At 46.2% G+C, this 26,194-nt stretch overlaps 1 protein-coding gene across 2 annotated transcripts; it reads left to right on the forward strand.

The window, feature by feature from the left end:
• The first annotated feature begins 5,888 nt into the window (after nucleotides 1–5,888).
• On the forward strand, nucleotides 5,889–23,617 carry LOC308412149 (globoside alpha-1,3-N-acetylgalactosaminyltransferase 1-like). 2 transcript variants are annotated; one of them, XM_080906289.1, is made up of 11 exons: nucleotides 5,889–6,187; nucleotides 7,697–7,968; nucleotides 8,511–8,537; nucleotides 11,299–11,343; nucleotides 15,991–16,056; nucleotides 17,019–17,051; nucleotides 19,911–20,045; nucleotides 20,132–20,264; nucleotides 20,350–20,545; nucleotides 22,150–22,369; nucleotides 22,455–23,617. In XM_080906289.1, exons 2-11 carry the CDS (start codon nucleotides 7,910–7,912, stop codon nucleotides 22,591–22,593), a joined length of 1,053 nt encoding a protein of 350 aa, XP_080762415.1. In that variant the 5' UTR covers nucleotides 5,889–6,187; nucleotides 7,697–7,909; the 3' UTR covers nucleotides 22,594–23,617. The 2 variants fall into 2 exon arrangements, with proteins under 2 accessions (XP_080762415.1, XP_080762416.1); XM_080906290.1 differs by lacking the exon at nucleotides 11,299–11,343.
• Nucleotides 23,618–26,194: the final 2,577 nt, after the last annotated feature.

The following is a 26,194-nucleotide window of genomic DNA, read 5'->3' on the forward strand; positions in this document are numbered from 1 at the left end:
AGGCTTTGAACAGGCTGTGAAGCCTCTGTGCTGGAAACACAAGTGCAGGAATTTAAACTGTAAAATGTCAGAAACACGTCTGTCACTGTGTAGAAGCTGCAGTCAAACCAGTATAAACTAGAGATGGACCGATCTGATATTACGTATCGGTATCAGTCTGATACTGACCTACATTACTGGATCGGATATCGGAGAGAAATAAAAAATGTAATACGATCCTTTAAATATAAAAAAAAAAAAAAAACCTCACAAAACTTGCGACACAGCGTAACTCGGCTCATAACCGTAGCACGTCGGAGCAGTGTGCTCACGTGAGAGCGGCTGTGTATTTGTAGCCTCGCTACCAAACCAGCATTTCATCTCCGAGGAAGTGATCCCCGAGAGAAGTAAAGCAAGTGTGTAAGTTCATCTCTGAATGTTTGTAAAGCATTCCTGCGTTAAGCTTACCAACCAATATATGGAGCGACTACCTCTCTCTCTCTCTCTCTCTCTCTCTCTCTCTCCTGCTGCTACTTCAATCATGAAACTGCTTAACGATCAGCTGATCGGCTTTTCTGTCGCGAGTCCATGTCTCTTGTTTGTTTTTGGCCCACTTTGCACCAGAAAGAGGAAACCAGCGGCTGAACAACAGCAGCACGTTTAAGCTTGATCAGCTGTTGTTAGAATGTATTTAATATTACTTTCTACTCGAGGATCTTTTTCTACGTAGCTGACGGCTGGTAACTGTGCAGGGGCGGAGCTAGCAAAGTTTAGCCAGGGGGGCCGATAGGGCATTAACAGGGAAAAGGGGGCACAAAGACATACTTTCTTATTCTCATTTAAAATGTCGAGCTTTTAATAAATAATTATCTGAATCTTACACCCAAAGTTTTAATCTGATGTAAAATGTATAGAAGTCCATTACTGTAGTAACTGTTAAGTCTAATATACTCTAGTAAGCTATCGTACTTTTTCCTTTGGGAAGGTACCATTTGTGCAGTCTGCAGTTCTGTTGAAGAAAGATGTTGAATCTATTTAAATATTGTAGAAAAACAGAAAAACCTTGGATTAACGGAGATGTTCACGCGGCACTGGCGGCACAGAGCACCGCCTTTGCCTCCGCGAACACATCGGACTACAAACACGCACATTACCAACTCCAGAAGACGATCAAAGCAGCCAAACGTGAGTACAGGGACAGGGTGGAGCAACAGTTTGACAACCCTCGGAGTATGTGGCAGGGACTAAACACGATCACAGACTTTAGAGGGAAAACCAGCACACCGCAGACCACGGCCTCTCTGTGTGAGGATCTAAACGTATTCTACGCTAGATTCGACACAGCGAACACCATGAGACCGGACAGTGTGCGCACCGCGGATGACGTCAGTGCGCACACTGTGTCTGAGGAGGATGTGCGGAAGTGCTTCAGGAAGGTGAACGCACGCAAAGCTACAGGTCCGGACGGGATTCCCGGCCGCGTCCTCAAGTCATGCGCGGCTCAGCTGGCTGGAGTGTTCACACACATCTTCAACCTTTCCCTCTCTCTGTCTGTAGTCCCAGCCTGCTTCAAAATGGCCACCATCGTCCCTGTACCCAAATCCTCCACCATCTCCTCATTGAACGACTGGCGACCTGTAGCCCTGACCCCCATCGTAAGCAAATGCTTCGAGAAGCTGGTCAGGGACTTCATCTGCTCTGCACTACCCGACTCACTGGACCCTCTACAGTTTGCATACCGCCACAACAGGTCCACTGATGATGCCATAGCCCTGACACTACACACTGCCCTGTCACACCTGGAGAAGAGAGACACGTATGTGAGAATGCTGTTTGTAGATTACAGCTCAGCATTCAATACCATTGTTCCCTCAGAAACTGCAGGATCTAGGACTGAGAAGCTCCCTCTGCAGCTGGATCCTTAGCTTCCTGTCTGACAGACGCCAAGTAGTCAGACTGGGCAGCATCACCTCATCCCCCATCACACTGAACACTGGTGCTCCACAGGGGTGTGTACTGAGCCCTCTCCTGTACTCACTCTACACCTACGACTGCACGGCCACTAACAGCTCCAACATCATTGTGAAGTTTGCGGACAACACTACAGTGGTGGGTCTTATCACCAACGGTGATGAGACGGCTTACAGGGAGGAGGTCAGCGCCCTGACCCACTGGTGTCAAGACAACCATCTCACCCTCAACGTCGCAAAGACAAAGGAGTTGATAGTGGACTTCCGGAGGTGCAGAGAAGTACACACCCCCATCACCATCAACGGCGCTGCTGTGGAGAGAGTGAGCAGCTTCCGGTTCCTTGGTGTACATCTGGCTGAGGATCTTACGTGGTCAGTACACACAAACAAAACAGTGAAGAAGGCGCAGCAGCGCCTCTTCTTTCTCAGGAGACTGAAAAGATTCGGCACGAGCCCCCGCATCCTCAGGACCTTCTATCACTGTGCCATTGAGAGCATCCTCACTGGATGCATCACCACCTGGTACGGCAACAGCACCGCCTACAACTGCAAAGCTCTCCAGCGAGTAGTGCGGTGCTCTGAACGGATAATTGGAGGTGAGCTTCCCTCCCTCCAAGACATCTACAGGAAGCGGTGCCTGAGGAAAGCGGGGAGGATCATCAAGGACTCCAGTCACCCCAGCCATAAACTGTTCAGACTGCTTCCATCAGGAAGGAGGTTCTGCAGCATCCGGTCCCGTACCAGCAGACTGAGAGACAGCTTCTTCCACCAGGCCATCAGACTGCTGAACACGTCATAGACACCTCAGCTTCACTACTGGAACTTCAACATTATGCACTACATACTGTACAGTAATGCCACTGTTTTGCACATGTCTCAACTCTGTATATTTTTATATATTTTATTTATTGTTTACTCTATTTAATTTGTAAAATATGTGTACACACACACACACACACACACACACACACACACACACACACACACACACGTAGAAAAATATTTAGTATACACATCCAGAAATGCATATACTATTATATATTGTACATATATTTATTAGTTTCAGATGTAGCCATTCTTGTATTTTGCTTGTTTACATTATTGTATTTTGCACAACTCTGTTGCTTGTGAAGCTCGCACACAAGAATTTCACTCACATGTGCTGTACCAATGTACCTGCACATGTGATGTGACAATAAAAGTGATTTGATTTGAAAAATAATTGATTTCTGTGCATTTTTTTTCCGCACTGCATCAAATTAAAGTTGATTACGTCAATTAAGCATCATGAGGTGGGGGGTGGTTCCCTATTTAGTTTTTTTTTTTGCTGGGAGTAAATGGTAAATGGTCTGTATAGTGTATAGCGCTTTACTTGGTCCTAAGGACCCCAAAGCGCTATACACTATACACAATCATCCACCCATTCACACACACATTCACACACTTCCACAGCATGTCTTTATCCTGTCTTCCTTCTCTCACCCCAACCGGTCGCAGCAGATGGCCCCGCCCCTCCCTGAGCCTGGTTCTGCCGGAGGTTTCTTCCTGTTAAAAGGGAGTTTTTCCTTCCCACTGTTGCCAAAGTGCTTGCTCATAGGGGGTCATATGATTGTTGGGTTTTTTTTCTCTGTATCTATGAAGCGCCTTGAGGCGACTTATGTTGTGATTTGGCGCTATATAAATAAAATTGAATTGAAATTGAATTGAATTGGTGATGGCAGCTACATTGTAGCCACAGCGGCCCTGGGGCGCACTGACAGAGGCGAGGCTGCAACCCTATTAGGTTGCTTACTCTTTAAAACACCAGAATAGGGAGGATTGAGCAGGTTTAAGTTTATTAGATTCATCAGTTTTGCTGAACTATGAAATATTGAAGTCAAACTTGGGCCATGGAGAAGCTTGTTTCAGGTTTGGGATTGCACACTGTTACTGCTGGAGGCAACAAGAGGCCTGGAAGTGTATCTCTCATTGGCAGTACTATAAAAACTGTAAAGACTAAATTAGCGTGTTCAGCACAAGACTTCCCCAGATGTAGATGCAGAAACGCTTTCTCTGCATTGACAGAATGCCACCTGCCAGAAAGTTGTCAATATACGGAGCACAGTCCTGAACTCTGGCCTGAAACGGATCTGGCCGGCATTGTCATGAACCACGCAGGCCCGGATGTGTGAGGTCAAACACAGTGCATCCAGCAGCGCAGATAATTGTGTCCCCTGGTGTCCACAGCTACTGTGTGTAACTAACTGTGGTGGCCTGCGTTTGGGACAGAGTGCAGGGCACAAAGCTTGATGTGTTGTTGTAACGCAATGTGACGTTTTATATTTACAGGAGACACAGTGACTTAACCAAGAATTAACTACCTTGAGCCCAAATTTTGGGGAGTGGAGGAATCAACAGCTGGTCTCAGCACAGCTGTAGTCAGAGGCAGAATACCAGGGCTGCGATAAGCCCATTAGGCTGGATGCAGACTGGTGTACAATATACACAGAATAACAAAAGTTTGGTTGTCCTCCTTATGAAACTTGTGAAAATGACGAGGATTGTCTCAGTAGGCTGGAGCTTGTTATACTTCATCATGGCTGGATCATTGCATCAGTACAGCTGAGGGTCATGCAGGATTAGAAAACATGACTGCAAATCTAGGGTAGCTGTGTCAGACCATATACCTGTGGGTTTTACTGTAAATGTGGAACAACTGCCAGCAACAACTCCAAATAATCATGTCACTAATAACACACTGCTGCCAGTGTAAGATTAGAGCATTTAGTGAAGAGGACTTCTTGGTTTTTATAATAATACAAATAAACATCTAAACAACATTTGTTTGCCTAAAGAATCGGTTTTGTGCAGGATGTCCAACATCAGCATCTTCAGCCTTCACATAAACTTTGTTCCATATGATGATACAGTGGCTGCTCTGCATGAAGGTGGTAAACTGCTTGATGTCCAATGTAAGCACAGGGGTGGCATGTCGCCTACTAATCAGGACGTTGGTGGTCTGATCCCCGTCTCTGCTCCGATGGATCCATGGGAAAATGTAGATTTTGGGAAAGAGGTAAATGCTGTTAACAACTGCAAACCATCTGTACTCTGCACGGTTTCTGGGGAAGATAATACTGCAGCACTATGGAGACAACATTACACTACACTGTACAACAATGGACCTATGAGTGTATTGACACGTGAGGTATATGAAGCCATTCATAAAGTATTTGATAGTAAGGCCTGTGGTTTGGATCACAGGAAAATCTGAGACATGCTAGTTTAAGGCTAGCTCCTGTTTCAGCCCTCTGTTTCACTGGATCTGTGATCCATGACATTCTCCCACACTAAATGTCTGTATTTTGGTCAAAACTGGAAAAGTGAGCTGGGTGGATAATTATAGGCCAGGATTTTATCTAAGGATCTAGATAAGTGTGTATCTCTTCCCTGGAAAATCAGTTTGGCATCAAGTGAAAGGATGGTACTGACAGTGTATACAAGGAAACTTGTGCAGGCCCAAAAATCAAATTCAAATCAAATTTTATTTGTCACGTACACAGTCATACACAGTACGATATGTAGTGAAATGCTTGGACAACTGCTCGTGACCTAAAGAAAACAAAAAAGGAAAAGGCTATGAATGAGATAGGAAATAAATATGAAAAATTAAAAAGGGTAAATTTAACTAGGACGGAATAAAATATAAATTAAGGTTAAAAAGGAAATAACTGTACAACACAAATTAGAATCCATCAGTTCTCGTGTTTAATTGATGCTTCTAAAGCCACAGGTTGACTGGCTTTAGATCGAGTGAACCACGGGAAGCCTTTTGGTGAATTAAACCCACGGGGAGTTCCTGGTTACATGGGGAGGGTTCTCCATCACTGGTGGTGGTGCTCACCCTCACCCATCTGCTGCGGGCGTTTCCCGTTACTCAGCCATCCAAGGAAGTGTGTTTGTGTAAACGTTGCGCTGCGTGTAATATTTTGTGTTCGTGTTCTTCAGTAACACGGAGACCAGCTTGAGTCTGCTCACGACCAAGCGCATCAGCCAGAAACGCGGAAGCGTTTCAACACAGCACCGGGGGGAGGTTAGGGGGCTTGGCCTCCCCGCTGGCTGTGGCGGAGCAGGAAGTGAAGGTGAGACAGACGAAGAAGACAGGCACCTTTCAATTGTTTGCCAACCGCCAGTACAACTGTAAGAAAGAAAGAAAGAAAAAGAAAGAAGACGGAGGAGAGCGACGAGCGCCTGCACAGGTACGTGCTGTCCGTCCGCCCGCCCGTGTGTGTCGCGCTGTTTCCGGGTTGGTTGGCAGCTCCGGGCTGGAAACGGAGAGACGGAAACATCATGAAGTGTAGTGCCGGTGTTGTGCCAAAAAGTCATTTCCAATGTTTCCGTGTATTTTTTATGTGTAATATCTTTACGTATGTTGGTAAATAGACTTCGGTGAACAGTTTCGTCACTCATCCAAGTGACGTCTTCAGTCTCAGCTGACCGCAGGTTTCAATCTTATAAACAGGACATTTACATAATGACTGAAACCAGCCCACTGAAGGAACAATGGGCTGTGAGGTCAGTTCCTTAATCATAATTATGCAAATTCTCATGACCACTGATCAATAACCATGAGTACCATTCACAGAGAGTTGGGGAATTGCTGCAATCACGGCATTGTAAGGTCTGCCCCGGGCCTCCTCCCAGTGGGACATGGCCAGAACACCTCACCCTGGAGGCATCCCTGTCAGATGCCCAAACCGCCGCTACTTTCAAAGCCAGGAAGTGATGTCAGAATGAGGAAACGCTCCAAGACCTTAAAACAGGAACAAATCTGTGTTTTTGGAGCTGTTCCCCTCTGCTTCACTGCAGGTGCTCTGACCTCTGTGCCGGAGGAGGACCGAGCAGCTCAGGAAAACTGTTTACCTGTTTCTGCTGAGAGGAGCAGCTGCACATGTGATGTACTGTTAGCGACTCCAGACCAGCGAGGATCTGCTGGAGCTCAGCTCAGGAGGGAGGCAAAGGCTTATGATCCTGCACAACAACAACAACCATCGTTTTCACACAAACAGAGGACTGTCATGTGATGCGTGTGCATACCTTCATGTTGTTCCACGGGAGTGGACACAGCTCCACACCTGCATGATGAGCTGATGTCTTTTATTGACTAACTGAAGAATCAGAAATGAATCTTTTTGGTAATTATTAAGCAATCATTAATATTCAAAGGAGAAAGCACAACTTGTGTCTTCAATGAAACATTGAAGCAAAAAAGCTTCATTTTGGAATGCTGCAGTGCTACTTGAATGTGGGCGGGGCTTTGCTGTCTTCTGTGACATTCACCTGCGCACGGTGTGAAGGTTTGATGTGACGACTTTATGTTACTGTGACAACAGCACACCTGTGTCAGGTGACCGCGCTCCGTTTACAGCCGTGTTATTTTAGGCCCAGATAACTTCAGACTTCATGGCGCCGAAACACGCGTCTCGGTTTACAGTTGTGAAAAGAAGCTTCATATAACGATGCGATAAGGAGGTCAGAGCGTACAGGAAGTCAGGGCGGGCTTTAAATGTGATCCAGCCGTGAGAGGAGGAGGGGGCTGTCTCAGGTAACCTGAGCCACAGGTGTGTACCTGCTGATCTTCTTTCTGAGACTGGACGTTGCTGCAGCCCCTCCATTCACCAACAAGCTGCTTTAGCTCCTCCCATTTCTCCGCTGACTGGCTGCTCCTTTATTAACAGTTCAGATTCTCTTGCTCTCTCTCTCTCTAGGGTGTGGAGGATGTGAGTTGTGCCTGAACACTTCAACCTGCTAATCAGATCCAGCCAGTAAACGCTGCGTTCTGTGCAGACACAGAGGAGTCGGGCTGGTTTTATTAGACTTGCTGGATCAGAAGCCAAGTGCTGGACGCGGTCTCGGTGGTTGATGTGGTCCTGATCTGGACCGAGAGACCTGCGAGGATCGGACCCGTCCCGGTCTGAAAGATGGCCGTGCTCCACACAAAAGCTGTGACTGTGATCCTGTCTGTCACTGTGCTGCTGGGGTGAGTTCATGTACTTATACTACAGTTAATACTGCGTTTAATACTACTGTTAATGTGGCGTTTACTACTGAAGCCTCTGTTCGACCTCTGCGATGTCAGCTTTGAGCAGAGCAAACACACGGAGCAGGCTCAGGTTTCAGGCGGATCCTGCCAGGTCTGTAGCTCGGTCTGCTCAGGGCGTCTCTCTTTGTTCCCGTCTCTGTGTTCGAGCTTGCAGCGTTGCGTCGTTCAGGGTTCACAATGGCACAAAGCCTCGTGAGTGACAGCAGTTTGTTCAGGTGTGTTCAGGCTGATGACTGAAGCTTTGTGTGTTCGTGCGCTCCTATTGGTCAGCTCTATCGCAAACACCTGATGATCATGTGTACAGTCCAGTAATAGTCTGGTTTTACAGAATGTAACCTCTGACCGAGGCGGCGGTCGAGCCTGAGTGTAGGCGTGTTGGCGAGGAGAGGCGCTCGACCTAATGCCGTTCGGGTTAGGAACATGTTAACGAGCTAAAGGTCTGCTGATTGATTAATGATTGTGTTTGTTTGACCCCACAGGCTGCTGTACTTGTCCCAGTACTACAGGTAACACACACACTCGCACAGACACGCATGATTCCTTCCTGCTAGCTTCCTCTTTGCTAAGTCTCTGACTTTCAAAATAAAAGTCACAGAGCTTCCTGTCTGAGTTTGAACTGCAGCTGAAACGGTCACGTGACCCAGTCTGAGCGCACGAATCGGCGTGAATGTTGGAAGCTGCATCAACACAAACCGAACGAGACGTGAAGCTGTGTTGGATTCATTGGATGATCTGATGATGATGTCACAGCCAGGAAGTGGATTCATGTTAGGGTGACCATGCTTTGATTTCCAAAAAAGAGGACACTTGGCCCAGTCATGACAAACTTTATTAATAGTCTTTGCTTAAAGAAAACATTAACATATTTAAACGAGGCCTTCTCTGTGCAGTTAATGAATGGTGAAATAAAAAAAGTCACATATCCCAGAATTCATAGCGCGGCCCAGCCAATTCCAGTTTTCAACAATGGCGGCCGCTGCTAAGTTTTAAAATTACTCTTATTAATCTTTCTGGGTCACAAAATAAACTTTTAACATATTTTCAGGCAGAAAGTAGCTGTGTAAACGTCAAATATCTGCTCGGTTTATCAAGATATCACATATTTGCAAAAGTGCTCCGACGTTTTCGGAGACGTCTGTTACCCACCAGCTCGATAGCTAGCCGGGAGCTCGAGGGTTACTGGAGCCGCCAAGAACGGCACAACTCCCGGCACATCATTTTCAGACCCCCGCGGTCTTTCGCTACTTAGGTTAAACGTGATATATAAGTCACTTAGATAACTTAAAATGTTATTGTTGGGCTTTGTTTGTGAGGCAATCAGTTTGGCTGAGATTAAAGTTATTAGATCAAATTATATTAAAAAAAAAACCTTTTTAATCCCCCGGGTGGTTTTCACACAGCTGAATAAACATCAAACAGAAAACTGATTAAACAGACGTGTGAGACGGTCGAGAGTTTACGCCAGTGTCCTGTTATATTTTAGACAGCAAGGAGCAGACGGCTGAGTTTATTAAACTTCACCCAGACAGCGGTGACGCTAATCTGAAGGCTAGACTGTACAATTTCACAGCCGTTTACTTCCGGCGTACCCGACCTTCTGAGGACCCGCCCACGTAGACCGCGAAGGCCGGGTCCTCAGTATGCAGCAGCCCATGAATTTGGACATGACTAACATGACACTTCCGTGTGCCGGGGCAGCCAATCAGCAGAAAGGGGCGGGTAAAGTGAGAGCTGCCGGTCAGCGCGAGGGCTAAGGAAACCTAACTGGGATTTAGCAATGAGCTAAAGTGGGTGTAACAGGGTTCTGGGGATGTTTGGACCTGCTGGTCCCCGAGCTGCAGCTCGTCCACACGTTTGGCAGCTCTGTGCTCCCCACAGGCAAGCGTGAGAGCCTCCGGAGCGCCTGGATCTCAGATCTGTGAAGTGTTTTACCACTGATGGTTTCCCTGGTTACGTCCCTGATGTGTTTCTCTCTTCTGTGAAAACTTTTTCCATGACCTGATTTCCATTTCACTTTCACTGGCCATGGAAATGAACTCACGCCAGGCTTATGTGTTTCGTGGAAGAGTGACTCACCTGTTTCACCTGTAGCTGCAGCAGCTGCACATCCGTAAGCCACCCCCCTCTCAGTGTTTGACGTGTGTGGTCTGCTCAGCTGATTCCAGCATGTTTTCTCTGCGCACCCTGACCAATCAGCTTCACATCCACAGGCACACCGAGGGTGATGAAGGTGTGAAACAGCGCAGGTCTGGGATCAGTGTTCCTCTCTGGGAATGCTGTGACACTTGGCTGATGGTTATGGGGGCGAGGGCAGAGTTAGGGAAAGATGGCCGACGTTGGCTGCAGCAACACCCAAACCCTCCTTTGTTCCGTTTCGGAGAAAACCTTTTGCTTTTCACAGATTCATTTTTCTGGGATTTTCTTCCTCGTGGCGTCTGCAGCTGAAAGAGCAGCTGTGAGCTCTGCATTGTGTCCTGTTGATGGAGTCGAGTTACACAGGAGACCTTTTTGTGTCCTCTGTCTGTTTGTGCGCTCGGGCCTCACACCTGCGTTACCCCAAAGCCTCCTCAGGGCTTCCTGTGCACTGCTGTTTACTGTCAGCAGGGGGCAGTGTGGGTTAGCTGACTCTGCGAAGTGTTGTTCTTCAGTGTTTGACAGAAACGGCTGTTCAAGGTCAAAGGTCGTTAACAAATGGTAAATGGTCTGTATTTGTATAGTGCTTTACTTGGTCCTAAGGACCCCAAAGCGCTTTACACTATACGCAATCTTCCACACATTCACACACTGGTGATGGCAGCTACATTGTAGCCACAGCCGCCCTGGGGCGCACTGACGGAGGCGAGGCTGCCAGACACTGGTGCCACCAGGCCCTCTGACCACCACCAGTAGGCAACTGGTGAAGTGTCTTGCCCAAGGACACAACGACCGAGACTATCGGAGCCGGGGCTCGAACCGGCAACCTTCCGATTACAAGGCGAACTCCCAACTCTTGAGCTACGATCGCCGAAGTTGGAGAAGTGTCTCCATTGTCACGGCGATAACAAGCAGACGTGTCTGATGGCGCATGACCGCGCCCCGTGCTGTGCTGACACGTGATTGGCTTGCACATTTTTTGTTCTGGCTGGTGATTGGCTGTGTGGAATATCTTTGCTTCATGCGCTCACGACAACACCGATAATAAGATGGGAGCGGGTTACCGGGATCTGATCGATAACCGGTAACCTGTCAGAGGTGGGCGGGGCTAACTTTGATCTCTGTGTCATGCAGAGTCTCGCTGTCCTTTGAGGAGAAGTGGAAGACAGTGGAGGCGGGGTAAGTAACAAGAACTCTGTGTGTCTGTGTTTAAGGCGGCACTCATATCTTTTTTTTGCCTGTCCCGTTCGGCTCATTTGCATCAGAATTTTTGTCTAAAGGCGAAGAAGAAGAAGATGCCCAACGGATTTACTTTACCAAATGGACCATCCCAGCCTTGCCATAATGGTCCATTTGATTCACCTTTTATTGTTTATTTTATTTATTTTCACTTGCTAAATACGGGACAGATTTGACTGGGGAAAAGAAAGAGGGAAAGAAAAACAGCGGAGAAGAGGGACGGGGATAAAGGGCAAAAAAACAAAAACCAACAAAATAAGCAGACAAAAAATGCATATATCAATCACCTGGATCACCTGCTGAGAAAGAAAAAAGAAAGCAAGCAGAAGAGAACAAGAGTAATAGAATAAACAACATCACAATGATATATGGGAATATGACAGTAAATACTAAATATTAAACATTATTGTGCAGCACATAAGATCAACAGAACACAGTGTGCTTTGAGGTAGGAGCCAAAAAGGGTGTAGTTTGTGGGTGTGATCACCCGTGTGTACACCTGTGAGCATGGACGCGCTTGTTTTTTGTTTTTTAAAAGGTTCCTTCATGTAATAATCTGCTAGAGGGTGTGGGGGGGCCACAGCCCCGTCCTCCAGGGTGTGAAGCAGGTATGGAGGAGATCAAAACTCCAGACATCCAGAGGCCCCCAGAACACAAGAGACCAAGGAAGACCAACAGAGGGGCAGCCGCGCCACTGTCCCAGAAAGAGCTGAGGAGAGTCCCAGATGAGGGCTCACTCAGCAGCCGCGGAGCAGAAGCCAGGGGGAGTTGCAGTGACGCGCCCGTGAGCTCCGCCGGCAGCCAGCCGCGCCTGAGTGACCGAGCCCCAGGCCGAGAGGCCGGGGGCACCCCACCCCCGAAGTGGCCCGAGCGAGCCCCAGGCTCCAGGCCCCGATAAGCGGCCGCCAAGGAGTGAGCCGGTGTGTACCTGGACGTCCATCCCCGGACACAAAGAACCACCAACGCACCGATGTCTGAGGGGGTCCGCCACTGGCAGGGGAAGTGGTGGGGGGAGATAGGCCTCCATACCTTAGAGGTCCTGAGGTGTCCCCAGAGAGGTGGCGTCTGATACCCAACCTGACATATAGACACAGACATACAGGCACACACAGATACAAACATCCATTGGTTAAAATGAGTCATGAATGAAGCTCAGAGGACTCAGAGATGTACCACAGGCCTTCAAGCTGGCAGTAGCTAGACCCAAAGAGCCAGCGCTCTTAGCTAATGACAGGCCAGATCCTTGAAAGAGTCACACAGCTAACAGGTGTTACAGGTGCTGCAGTGCTTTGAAACAGATCTACAGTCGTATGCAAAAGTTTGGGCACCCTTGATAATTTTCATGTTTTTCCTTCATTGGTTGTTTGGATCAGCAATTTAATTTAAATATATCATATAGCAGACAAACAGTGATATTTGAGAAGTGAAATGAAGTTTATAGGATTTACAGAAAGTGTGCAAAAGTTACTTACCGTATTTTCATGACCATAAGGCGCACTTAAAAGTCTTAGACCAGTTCTGGTTCATTCGTTTCACTCAACAATCGGCCATCTGCGTATGAAAACAAAGGCACTGCGCATGAGCTTTTTACCAATATTCTATCATGCATTCAGCGGTATAATATGGCCCAGCCCTATTGAGTAGATCCTCCTTTTGCAGAAATAACAGGCTCTAAACACTTCCTGTAGGTTCCAATGAGAGTCTGGATTCTGGTTGAACGTATTTTGGACCATTCTTCCTTACAAAACCTCTCCAGTTCAGTCAGGTTTGATGGTTTCCGAGCATGGACAGCCTGCTTTAAGTCACACCATAGATTTTCAATATTATTTATTTCTGGGGACTGAGATGGCCATTCCAGTACATTTTTTTTGATCCTCTGCTGAACGCCTTAGTAGACTTTGAGCAGTGTTTCGGGTCGTTGTCTTGTTGAAATATCCAGCCCCAGCGCAACTTTGTGACTGATTCTTGAACATTGTTCTCAAGAATCTGCTGATATTGACTGGAATCCATGCGACCCTCAACTTTAACAAGATTTCCAGTCCCTGCCCTGGCCTCACAGCCCCACAGCATGATGGAACCACCTCCACATTTTACCGTGGGTAGCAAGTGTTTCTCTTGAAATGCTGTTCTGTTTCCACCATGCATACCTTGTTATGTCCAAATAACTCCGTTTTAGTTTCATCAGTCCACAGCACCTTATTCCAAAATGAAGCTGGCTTGTCCAAATGTGCTTTAGCACAGCGGTCTCCAACCTTTTTTGCGCCACGGACCGGTTTATGCCCGACATTATTTTCACAGACCGGCCTTTAATGTGTCACGGATAAATACAATAAAATAAAACTAGTACCGGTACCGAAAAAAAAGAAGATTTATTCATAACACACGTGAAAAGACCCAAGAAAACCGAGTTAACGCTTAAAAACAATAACAAAATAACGCTGAAAACCGCTAAAAACCCTGAAAACCATACATTTCACACCTGAGCCTCAACTCTCGCGGCCCGGTACCAAACGACTCACGGACCGGTACCGGTCCGAGGCCCGGGGGTTGGGGAACGCTGCTTTAGCATACCTCAAGAGACACCGTTTGTAGCATGTACACAGAAAAGGCTACTTCTGCATCACTTTCGCATACAGCATCTCTTTGTGCAAAGTGCGCTGAATAGTTGAACGATGCACAGTGACTTCATCTGCAGCAACATGATGTTGTAGGTCTTTAGAGCTGGTGTGTGGGTTGACTGAGACTGTCCTCACTATTCTTCGCCTCTGCTTATCTAAGATTTTCCTTGACCTGTCACTTCCGGTGACAGTGGAAACTGACAGCTGAATTCTCCGAGACAGTCTTTTGTATCCTTCCCCTAAACCATGATGTTGAACAATCTTTGTTTTCAGGTCATTTGAGAGTTGTTTTGAGGCTCCCATGTAGCCACTCTCGAGAGAAGATGCAAAGAGGAGGAAAACTTGCAATTGGCCACCCTAAATACCCTTCTCATGTCTGGATTAGTAATAATAATAATGGATTGAATTCACAAAGTGCTTTACAACTCCACTATTCATTAACTCTCACATTCACACACTGGTGGAGGCAGCTACAGTTACAGCCACAGCTGCCCTGGGGCAGACTGACAGAAGCGAGGCTGCCATATCACGCCATCGAGCAACCAAGACAGACAGACAGAGTTGGGGATCGAACTGGCAACCTTCCGGTTACAAGATGAGCTTCCCAACCCCCTGAACCACGGTCACTTGTGTATGTAGGTCAAGGGTCAATGAGCTCACCAAACAAATTTTATGTTCCAATAATTAGTGCTAAAGGTATTCAAATCAATAAAATGACAAGGGTGCCCAAATTTATGCACCTGCCTAATTTAGTTTACGTAACTTCTGCACACTTTCTGTAAATCCTATAAACTTTATTTCACTTCTCAAATATCATTGTGTTTGTCCGCTATATGATATATTTAAATTAAATTGCTGATCCGAACAACCAATGATTTATGAAGGAAAAACATGAAAATGATCGGCGGTGCCTAAACTTTTGCATACCACTGAATGCAGGGCCGGATCTACAGGGGTGGCGTGTGCCACCCTACAAAAATCTCTTGCCACCCCAGTTTAGCATACAATTAAAATAAGCTACAGTTAACATTGCCTATAAATCCTAAAACTGAATACAAAGTGTGTGTCCCCCCCCCCCCCAACCACCATTAACAGTGGTTCAGCCCATAGCGCAGACCGGCTTTACTGTTTGTTGCTACTGACAACAGGCAGTAAAGCTGGTTTCAGCATGGGTGGTTGGTTGTGACACTTTAATGGGGGGGTGTTTCCTGTTTTAGCAGTTTGGTGGTTGTTGAAACAGTTTTGTGAGCTTCAACCTGAGATTCTGGCGTTTCTGGTGAAATACATTTATTTTTAAATCATTCAGGATTTAATGAATCGATGTCGCTTTATTCAAGTTAAAATTGATTTTAATCAGAAATGTGATTTTAAACCCAGCCCTACTCACTCTGTCCATTCACCTATGCTTTCAAATGTATAGACAGGTAGGCCTACAGGAATGTGTGGACCACAGCCAATCACAGAGGTCCCGCTCTCTGATTGGCTTTGACCACGATGTGGGCATAATGTGTGTCTGCTGTTGACCACGTGGAGACTTTCAGAGTTTTTTTAACGGCTGGTTGCACCGCTGCGACCAAGGATGTTTTTTTTAGTCGCACCATTGAGGAATTAGTTTCCAGTCTAGAGCCCTGTATGACTCTCCCTCTCTTCCACAGCATGTCTTTATCCTGTCTTCCTCTTCTCCCCCCCCCCCCCCCCCAACCGGTCGCAGCAGATGGCCCCGGCTCTCCCTGAGCCTGATTCTGTCTGAGGTTTCTTCCTGTTAAAAGGGAGTTTTTCCTTCCCGCTGTCACCAAAGTGCTTGCAAATAGAGGACTGTCTGATTGTTAGCTTTTCCCTGTGTTATCGTAGGGTCTTAACCTTACCATATAAAGCACCTTTGCTGATCTGTGGAACTTGGTCAGTCCGGTCTAAAGGTGTTTTTAAGGGTAACAAACAGACACTGTGTGTGTGTGTGTGTGTGCTGCAGATCTGCCGTTGAAACCACCACGTTCAGTCAGCCTGGTATTGATCTCCACCTGGAGTCTCCTGAGCAGTAAGTACTGTCCTTTCTACTCAGCAGCTTCACTCTGTTGCATCACAGTTTTTCTTCCCCCAAAAGGCAAACAGCTGCTGCCGACATGAGTAGATCTGATCGTTCTTTCTTGGATGAAGGGTTACTCTTTTACTGGATGTTCTCATAAATTAGCAGGGTTAGAACAGCTGTCATGACGTCATATGTGTGTTTTGTAGTCCATTTTTTGCTGAAGTTAGTTTGTTCTGATATCTGAGCACCGCTCTGCTCGCCTCTTATTCCTTATCAACTTTTCTAGCTGATGAAGTTTTCATCAGGTCATGGAAAGGTAGTGAAAGAGGCAGTTTGAAACGGTCCTCATATTTGTGAAATGTGTGACGGCTGACACCTGCTGGTCAGGAGCAGGAACTGCATGCATGTGACTGAAGATCATGGATCTTTCCTTTCATTCTGCTCCTTCAGGATCTGGATCTAACTCATAAATGTATTCCCAAAAGGTTGGTTCTGTTCATCTTTTCATAATCATCAGGTGACTCCTTCAGTCTCAGCTGGCTGCAGGTTTCCAACCTTATAAACAGGACATGAAACCAGCACCACTGATTTACAATGGGCTGTGAGGTCAGTTTATGATCATTAACATGCAAATGGTCATGACCACTGATCAGTGTCCACGAGTACCATTCACAGAGAGTTGGGGAATGGCTGCAGTCACAGCATTGTAGGATGGTGACAGATGTACCCTTAGGCCCCTCCTCGATTCAGAGATGGTCTTTTCATGTGAGGAATCTCCCACTGAAAACATCCAGATGAACAGAATCAATTTTTTGGGATTTCCTTACCTGCATGATTGAGCGTGCATCAACTCCTCATAAATGTGTCCCTTTTGCAGCGCTCCCTGCTGGACAAACTGAACGCGCTTGGCTGCGTTAGGCTCGTGATGTTGGCTCGTATTGAACTTTAACCTCTTTGTTTCTGTGTTTCAGTCTGAAGTACAACCAGCCCAGCATCGTGCACGGGTCAGTATCTCTGCTTCTTTATGTCATCAGGGCTCTAGACTAACTTTTTGCCATGGGCGTACCGGCACAAAAGTTAGGCGCACACAAATTTTATAATAATTTATATAGAGCTGGGCGATAGAACGATAACGATATGTATCTCGATATAACTTTTACTCGATAGAGAAATTAAGCTATCGCGATAGACCTCGCCGCTCTTGTCCTCTTAAAAAAAAAAAAAAAAAAAAAAAAAAAAAAGGTCAGCCGATCCAAATTCAGTAGCGCAGAGCCGAACCAATCACAGCCGCAGCGTCACGTCGCGTGACTTGCTACATACAGCACAAGTGCCAAGCCGCACGTGTGTTTGTTTGGGAAGCAGCCAGCGGGTAATGGAGGAAATGAGTGTGCCGACTAGAAAAATCAACCGAGCGTGACCGAAGAGAAAACAGATGATGGTTCCAACGCCAGAGAGATTGTCGAACGGAAGAGCCATAGAAGTTCCGTAGTGTGAAGGTATTTCTGCTATTTCAAGTCTGACAAAAACAGAGTAGCGTGCACTGTAAATGTGCCGAAAGCAAGTCTGGAAATACAATAAACTGGTGCATGCGTCACACTGTGCGCCACGTTATTGTTTCGGTGAAATGAATTTCTACAATACTGTTAATTCTACTCTCTGCAGTGTTTAAATGCTTACATATACACACAGTTACTGTCCCTCCACACATACGGCTCGGTTCTGCTTCTATGCCCCAGCTTTGTTTACTTTTTCCCACCGAGGCTTCTAGACTTCTGATTGGCCAACATTTCTGCACGGTTAGGAATCTAGCGCCACCTGCTGCTTTGGCATGTTCATAGCAGCGTTTTCCTTCATTTCTGCCTTTACGTGTGAACGGGATTATTTTTTAAAACGAAAACGGAAAATCTCCGTTTTCAAAAATACCCGTGTACGTGTGGACGTAGCCTCAGTCTCTGACTGGAAGCGCTAATTCGTCATTCGGCTTTTGTCAGACTAAAGTAACTGTTAAAACTGTTTGAAAAGCTCAGCTATACAACAAGGAGAGATTGAGAATTTCCTTTTAGTTCTCAGTTTATTTGATATTGACAAAAGTTAGTCAGTTTTGTCTGTTCTTCTGTAAAACAAACTAAGATTTATTTTTAGAATTAATATTTTGTTTCTAAGTGGAATTGACAGTTTAGTCTGTTTCATTTGTTCTATTTTGAAACTTAAACGCTTTAGCGGCTGCCTTTTGTGTAGTTTGCAATATTTGCCTTTATTTATCTGAAAAAGTCTCATGTTCCTTAAGTACATCTACCCTGTTGAACTTATTATGGGAAATAAATATTTAAAAACAAGCTGCTGATTATTTCACATTTTACTTGTGAGCAACGGCACATTTAAATCTTACAAATATAGTTATTTGGCTTATATCGTGATAGATATCGTTATCGCCTGAAATGAAAAAAACATATCGTGATATGAAAAAATCTCATATCGCCCAGCTCTAAATTTATATAATATAATGTGTTTTTCTGGATACACTGTGCTTTTTCAGCATTCAAAGATTGATGACACCGTGTCAGAGCACTGGCTATGAATTTCAGAAGGATCAGGCCTTAACTTAACAGAAAAGTTAGCAATAGTTCTTTTCCTATTACAGCTACATCCACTTCTGTCGTGCCTAGGCTGCTCACTAGGGCTGGGTATCATCACTGATTTCTATAATCCATTCGATTCTGGTTTTCAGAGTCCCGATTCGATTCAACTTAGCCTCAGACAGTCAGAAATATTATAATTCTGATCATTTATCAGTACTGACTTCCTCAGAATTGTGAAAATCACAGCAGATGCCTTTGTGTGAAAGTAACTGAGAATAAAACACAGAAAAACATGAAGGAGATTTTCCTGGTCTGGCTTTTTATAGCAGATAACCTTAAAAATATTCTGCAATGTTCTGCATATAAAGTTTAAATTTCTTCAGTATTGAACAACAGAAAAAACAGGCTTTCTTGTCCGAGGTCATTTAAGTGAAAAAGAAAAAAACAGCAGCCACAGCGCTGTAAACAACGGTAGACTGGTGGGTAATAAGCCAATGAATAATACAGAAAACAGAGATTGGAGACGGGAAACTGTTCTTGAAGTACAGAGAGAGAGAGAGAGATAGAGAGAGCTAGCTGTGCATGGATGTGATTTTAATAGTTGTGGAAGCAAAACAGCAAAATTAATGACGACATTGATCAAATGTGAAGCGCAGTTTGCTTTTGGTTGGAGAGACAAAACCTGCAGCTCAGAATCAGCGCAAAAAGACGTAAACACAACGCGGACCGGACGCATCAGGATCGCTGAGCTCCGACAGCGTGTCCGTCTACGGGCCGTCGGGTGAGAAAGCCGAGAAAGACAAAGCTGATTCTGATGCGTCGGGTCTGTGTTTACGTCTTTGTGTGGAGTCCGTGTACCTGCTCTCATCTGCTGTTTGGTTGTTGTTGAACTGGTTTTGTGAGCTTTAATCTGAGAATCTGGCGTTTCTGGCAAAACACAGTTATATTTAAAAGTCGATTCAGGATTTAATGAATTGATATCCTTTATTCAAGCTACTCACCTCCCACTTCCACCTGCACTTTCAACTGGACCACGGCCAATCAGAGAGGTCCCGCCCCTGACTATCTCTGATTGGTTTAGTCCACGATAGGGGCAAAATGTGTGTCTGTTGTTGACCACAGGGAAGGTTGCAATATTTTTTTTTAGTCGCACCACTGAAAAATTTGGTCGCATTTGCGACCAAATTGGTCGCACTCTAGAGCCCTGGTCATGATGTTTGTACTTTTGATAAATATGATGATGATGATGATGGAGATGATGATGCCGTGTCTCTGTAATGGCAGTCGTACTGACGTGGTGACGGTGACGCCGTGGTTGGCTCCGGTGGTCTGGGAGGGAACCTTCAACCCGTTTCTCTTGGACAGCATCTACAAAAGGAAGAACATCACCATTGCTGCCACAGTCTTCGCTGTCGGAAAGTAAGTGTGACATCACAACGCTCCGGTTTCCCTGCAGGCCTAAAAGCAGCGTCTCTGGCTTTACCTTTGACCTCTCCTCTGCACAGGTACATCATGTTCCTGAAGGACTTTCTGCAGACGTCTGAGGAGCACTTCTTCGTTGGCTTCACGGTGGACTTTTACGTGTTCACTGATCGCCCTAACGAGGTGCCCAAAGTGAACATGGCGGCCGGCAGAATGGTAAACGGATCCTGTAACCAAACGCAGCCTCTTGGCGGATTCTTTGTTTTCTGACTCTGCCTCCTTCCTCCTCTTCCTCCTCCAGCTGACGGTGCGCTCGGTGCCCAGCTCAAACCGCTGGCAGGAGATCTCAGCTCGCAGGATGGAGATCATCCAGAACCTGATCGAGAAGAAGCTTCAGAACCGCGCCGACTACATCTTCTGTCTGGACGTCGACTCAAAGTTCCACGGTCGCTGGGGGGCCGAGTCGCTGGGAGGACTTGTGGCCGTGATCCATCCAGGTCTGTTCTCCCGCACTGCCACGAAACCGTACAATAACGAGTTCGTGGTCGACGTTTCAGCTCGATCAAAAACACCCCACACACACATCCGAGTATTCCCACATCTGTAAACATCAGCAGAGAACCTCCAAAGAAACAAAGTCTGGCTGTGGGTCTCCATGGTGACCGCCGGCCAAATGTCTCGCTTCAAATTCAAATTCAAATTTTATTTGTCACGTACACAGTCATACACAGTACGATATGTAGTGAAATGCTTGGACAACTGCTCGTGACCTAAAGAAAACAAAAAAGGAAAAGGCTATGAATAAGATAGGAAATAAATATGAAAAATTAAAAAGGGTAAATTTTACTAGGAAGGAATAGAATATAAATTAAGGTTAAAAAGGAAATACCTGTACAACACAAATTAGAATGAAGGGTAAATTTAACTGGGAAGGAATAAGATAAAATATATAAATTAAAGTTGAAAATAAAATAACTGTACAACAAAATACACAATATAGAACTATATAAGAATGTATGAAGAAATCTAAATATAAATAAATATATACACAATAACAGCAGCTGTACAAGTATTAACTGGAAATGAAGAATATAGTGACCAGTGTTGTGCAAAACCAAAGTCCAGAAAGTCCAGTGTGTGTGTAAGAACCATATGTGTGGGTCAGTACTGTGTGGTGGTGTGATTGAGAGACCGTATCGCCTGCGGGAAGAAGCTCCTCCTCAGTCTCTCTGTGTTGGTCTTCAGGGAGCGGAATCGCTTTCCTGACCTCAGCAGAGAGAACAGTCTGTTGTTGGGATGGCTGAGGTCCTTCACCATCTTCCTGGCCTTGGTCCAGCACCGCCTGCTGTAGATTGAGTGCAGGTCAGGGAGCTCGGAGCTTATGGTCCAGGCCAGCATTTAGGGTCAGAGGTTAAGGCTGTTTTGGTGTCTTAGGATGTTTTTACTGAAACATGCCAATGTCTGACCTTTGACCTATGACCTTAAAGCTGTATTTTAATTTATTTTATTTATGATCGGAGCAGAATTGGCTGAAATCGTTGACTTCTGTACAAACTTTCACACATTCGTGCGTTGTTTTACGCTGTTCTGGTTTCTGGAGGTCAAACTCAGCTTTTAGCCAACCTAGCTACTTAAACCATCGCAGGCCTGCTATATTGTTGTGAAGACAAAAAGTCTGCGTAGTATAAGGTTTTTTCTGCGTGACCTTTATTTTGACTTTTCACCAAACTTTCACCATATGGAGCTGTTACTGGTATCTCCCATCACACAGAATTTGAACATAATATCTTGAAAACTGTGGACACGAGTGCTAACAAGCAGACAGATTACATCATCCCTCCTGTTGGGGCGAGAATTTCAGTTTAAGGCACATGCTTCAAATCACAAGGTCAAAAACAGGCATTACGTTTATGGCATACTCATATGAAAACAGAAGAGGTACAGAGACATGAACCCTAAAATAACAGCTTGATCTCCTCAGAGTACATCTCAAAAACTCAGGCCAAATTCTGAAAAAGATTTCAGGTGCGTTCACTTCTGCTTTCTGCGGCTTTGTTCTGCCCTGAACTTTTAGTGACATCGCTCCCACCTGTGTCTGCAGGTTACTACAGAGATGACCGCAGCAGGTTCCCCTACGAGCGGAGTCCTGCGTCCAACGCCTACGTGGCTCCCGGGGAGGGGGACTTCTACTACTGTGGAGGGGCGTTCGGGGGGTTGGTGGAAGAAGTTCACCTGCTCGCCAAAACCTGCCGCAAGAACTTTGAGGACGACGCCAAGAGGGGCATCGAGGCAGCTTGGCAGGAGGAGAGTCACCTGAACAGGTAGGAAAGGTGGCTGGGCAGGTGCTGGATGTGCTGGTCCTTGTTGTTATCGTTAGATGATTCTACTTCCTGCTTCTTTACTCAGGTATATGTGGATCAACAAACCCAGCAAGGTGCTGTCACCTGAGTACCTATGGCAGGACTTCAAACCCAAAAACCCAGAGGTCCAAATCATCAGGTTCTCCGGCGTCATCAAGAACTACGCCAACATCCGACCCAACTGAACCAGACCAAACTGGACTGAACTGGGTGAAATGAGCCAGTGTGTGTCTGACTTTGGGAAAGGCCTCGCGCATCTGACCTTCACCCATAATCCTTCTCAGGAATCATTTTTAACCCCACCCCCAGACCTGCTGGATTACCTCTGCTGAGCATGTGCAGTTTGTAAACAATTTATGCTGTTGAGTCATAGAAATGTCCCGCTCTCAGCCCCCCTGAGGTCTTTGATCAAATTCATGGAGCTGCCTCTAGTTCCCCCGATTCTGAGTTTCTTTGTGTTTCCTGATGTTTGTGTTTGATTTTTTTATAACTTTTCCTACACGTGGAGCCGACAGGAGGCTCAGCTTCAACTGTCCAGGTAAACTTTGGGCTGTTAGGTGTGGGTTTGCTGCTTGTGTTTGACTGCAAAACTGTGATGTACCTGCATGTTTTTACCCACAATGCATTTTTCTAGCCTGACCGAGAGTCTCTTGGTGTGAGAAAGTGAAGGTGCACACCTCAGTGTGCTTCTCGTCCTGACTCGCTCACCATCTCAGGTAGTCTGTGTGACTTTTAGCTTACCTGAAGGACCAAGTGGACGCTGAAGTGTTCGTTGCCCATTCACAAGTCACAAGAACCACCAGACATGCACACCGGGACCACCTGAGGGTCTTCACGCTAACGATGCTCGAGGTCCCGTTAACAGTTAGTAACCTGTGGGCTGTGATGGGTGGCGAGCCACAGGAGAAAGGTTTAGGGTCATGTGACAACACCGGGCAATACATAGGGGTAGTAAATGTAGGCACGTGACAGTTTCAAAGCTTTTATTTTGAAACGTGAACATGTTGCTGTGGGGCAGGGATCGTTCTTGGGTGCCTTTTAGCTCAGGTGCACAAACACACCTGCAGCAGGTGTGCCAGTCTGAAACGGGTCTCTGCAACATTTGACCTTCATTTCCTCTGTTGTGCTGTACATTAAGGTCCTGCGTGATATTCTCTGTGAGGGAAGCTGCTTCAGTTTATTCAAAATAAAAGTATCCGATGAACATTTTATTAGTTTTTTTTTTGTTTTTTTTAATTCAAGCATATATTTTGCATCTTTCAGCTTGAAGCTGCTTTTTAAGCTCCATACCTCTGTAACCCGCTTTTTAGACTGTGGGCTGGGTTCTGGTTCTAGTTCCCAGACTAAACTGTCCCATATGATTCTGATTCTCTTTGGTTCCAAATTATTCTCCATGAGGAAGAGGAGCTCCTGGACTCACTGGCAGCTGATGCCTTCTGCACACCTGTACCAGCTCAGACTTGACGCCGGACCAGGAATCCTGGACTGGGCAGTCTATACCTGTTGCACACCTCTTCAGAACCACAGACATCATCTCGGATTCAAGAAGCGATGCAGAAGTGCCTGCTGCCAGGATCTGAGGATAGCCAACCCATTAGGTCAGGTGACTCGGGACGGCCCTGATCTTTGTGTAAGTAGAGGATGAAGACCTTCCTCCAAGCATCCAGAATGGCAGCAGCTGAGAGACAAAACACTGAGCCTTCAAAATCTCACTTTGTCTAAACAGTTAGGGTGTTTAGTCCTGTTTGACTAAAAGTGTACTTCCTGCATTTGGCCACTGGGGGTCAGTAAAACACTTCACATACGTTCACCACCCTGTGCTGCTCAACGAGGCTGGCAGACCCAGCTCATGTACCCTAATGTCACCAGTCAGGTTCAGAGGTCAGCATGGCGCTAACCCAGGGCTTCCCTGCACGCTCACAGGAAGGGTGTAGCTGACAGCATCTGACCAATCACAAACAAGCATGGGTGTATGGACTGCTGATTTTACAAATAAAGATCAAACTAAAGTACAATGATTAAATACAGACGAGTGTATGAGTAAAGCTTCTGACTACGAAGGCTGAATGTGTGTGTAGATTTTAACGCTTCCGTTGGTCAGACTAAAGAATAAAGTTTAACATGTTGGATGCACGGAGGACCGCCGCCTGCGTGAGAGGGCAGACTGATTGGTCGGACACAGAGGCTGTGTCCCAATCCAGCACACTTCGGAGTACGCGCACTACGTACGGTGCGTCTACCCGATCCTTACCGCGTATGTGCAGATGTTTTCTTCTTCTTCTGTTTAGTCTAATGGCAGTGTATGAGGATGAGGATACCGCCACCTGCTGACCGAGCGAATGAACCCTATTGTAAACTGAATTAGCGTCATTACAAACGTGTGTTAAATTTGATTTAGTGATAGTCGAGTGTGTTTATGCTCGTCTGTGTGGAGAGGATTGTCGGAATAGTGATGATGATGTCCGCTGTCACTGTCAATTGTCAGTAAACACTTCATCTGGCTGATGAATCTACACGTGACACATTACTAAGTCTGTATTATTAACTCTGTCATTAGCAGTGTTGGGTAATCCATCCATCCATCTTCATCCGCTTTGTCCGGGGTCGGGTCGCGGGGGCAGCAGCCTAAGCAAAGAGGCCCAGACCTCCCTCTCCCCAGCCACCTCCTCCAGCTTGTCCGGGGGAATACCAAGGCGTTCCCAGGCCAGCCGAGAGATATAATCTCTCCAGCGTGTCCTGGGTCTGCTCCGGGGCCTCCTCCCGGTGGGACATGCCTGGAACACCTCACCCAGGAGGTGCCCAGGGGGCATCCTTGTCAGATGCCCGAACCACCTCAGCTGGCTCCTTTCGATGTGGAGCAGCAGCTGCTCTACTCTGAGCCCCTCCCGGATGGCCGAACTTCTCACCCTATCTCTAAGGGAGAGGCCAGCCACCCTTCGGAGGAAGCTCATTTCTGCCGCTTGTATCCGCGATCTCGTTCTTTCGGTCACTACCCACAGCTCGTGGCCATAGGTGGGGGTAGGGACGTAGATCGACCGGTAAATTGAGAGCTTCGCTTTTACACTCAGCTCCCTCTTCACCACGACGGACCGGTGCAGCGTCTGCATTACTGCAGCTGCAGCCCCAATCCGTCTGTCGATCTCCGGCTCCCTTCTCCCATCACTCGCGAACAAGACCCCGAGATACTTGAACTCCTCCACTTGGGGCAGTGTTGGGTAAGTTACTTTAAATTAGTAACTTAGTTACATTACCAGTTACTTCCAAGTAACTCAGTTACTTCAAGTTACTCGTTACTTTCAAAGTAACTAGTTACTAGGGAAAGTAACTTTGGTTTTACTCAGAATTCTCTTGTTAATGTGTTGCTTCCATAACTTTGCCAGTCTTCTAGCTTGCTTACTTGCCACAGTGCACTGTGCCACCTACCAATAGAAAGGATATGATAACGTGCATATTTCCACGAGAGAAACCCCACGCCTGGACCGTCATTGACTGCTGCCATGATTCTAGCCTACGTCACAGTGTCATGTGTGCCTTTTACATCCAACACAAAAACTGCAGTCGTGGTGCTTTCGATTGTACTCAGAACTCTGAAATTCTGCCTTCTGAATAGGAAGATGTAGGTAACAGCAGACTGCAGATGAGCTGCATACAGGGCTGGACTGGGACAAATAAATCGGCCCGGGCACTTTGACTAGAGACCGGCCACCATTATAGGAAAAATCATAAAGCCTTTGAATGAAAACAAACACTGTTGTGACAGTGATGTACGCTGTTCTGATGGTATAT

This window comes from Rhamphochromis sp. 'chilingali' (assembly GCF_963969265.1).
Source record: "Rhamphochromis sp. 'chilingali' genome assembly, chromosome: 15".
NCBI classification, from domain to species: Eukaryota; Metazoa; Chordata; class Actinopteri; order Cichliformes; family Cichlidae; genus Rhamphochromis; species Rhamphochromis sp. 'chilingali'.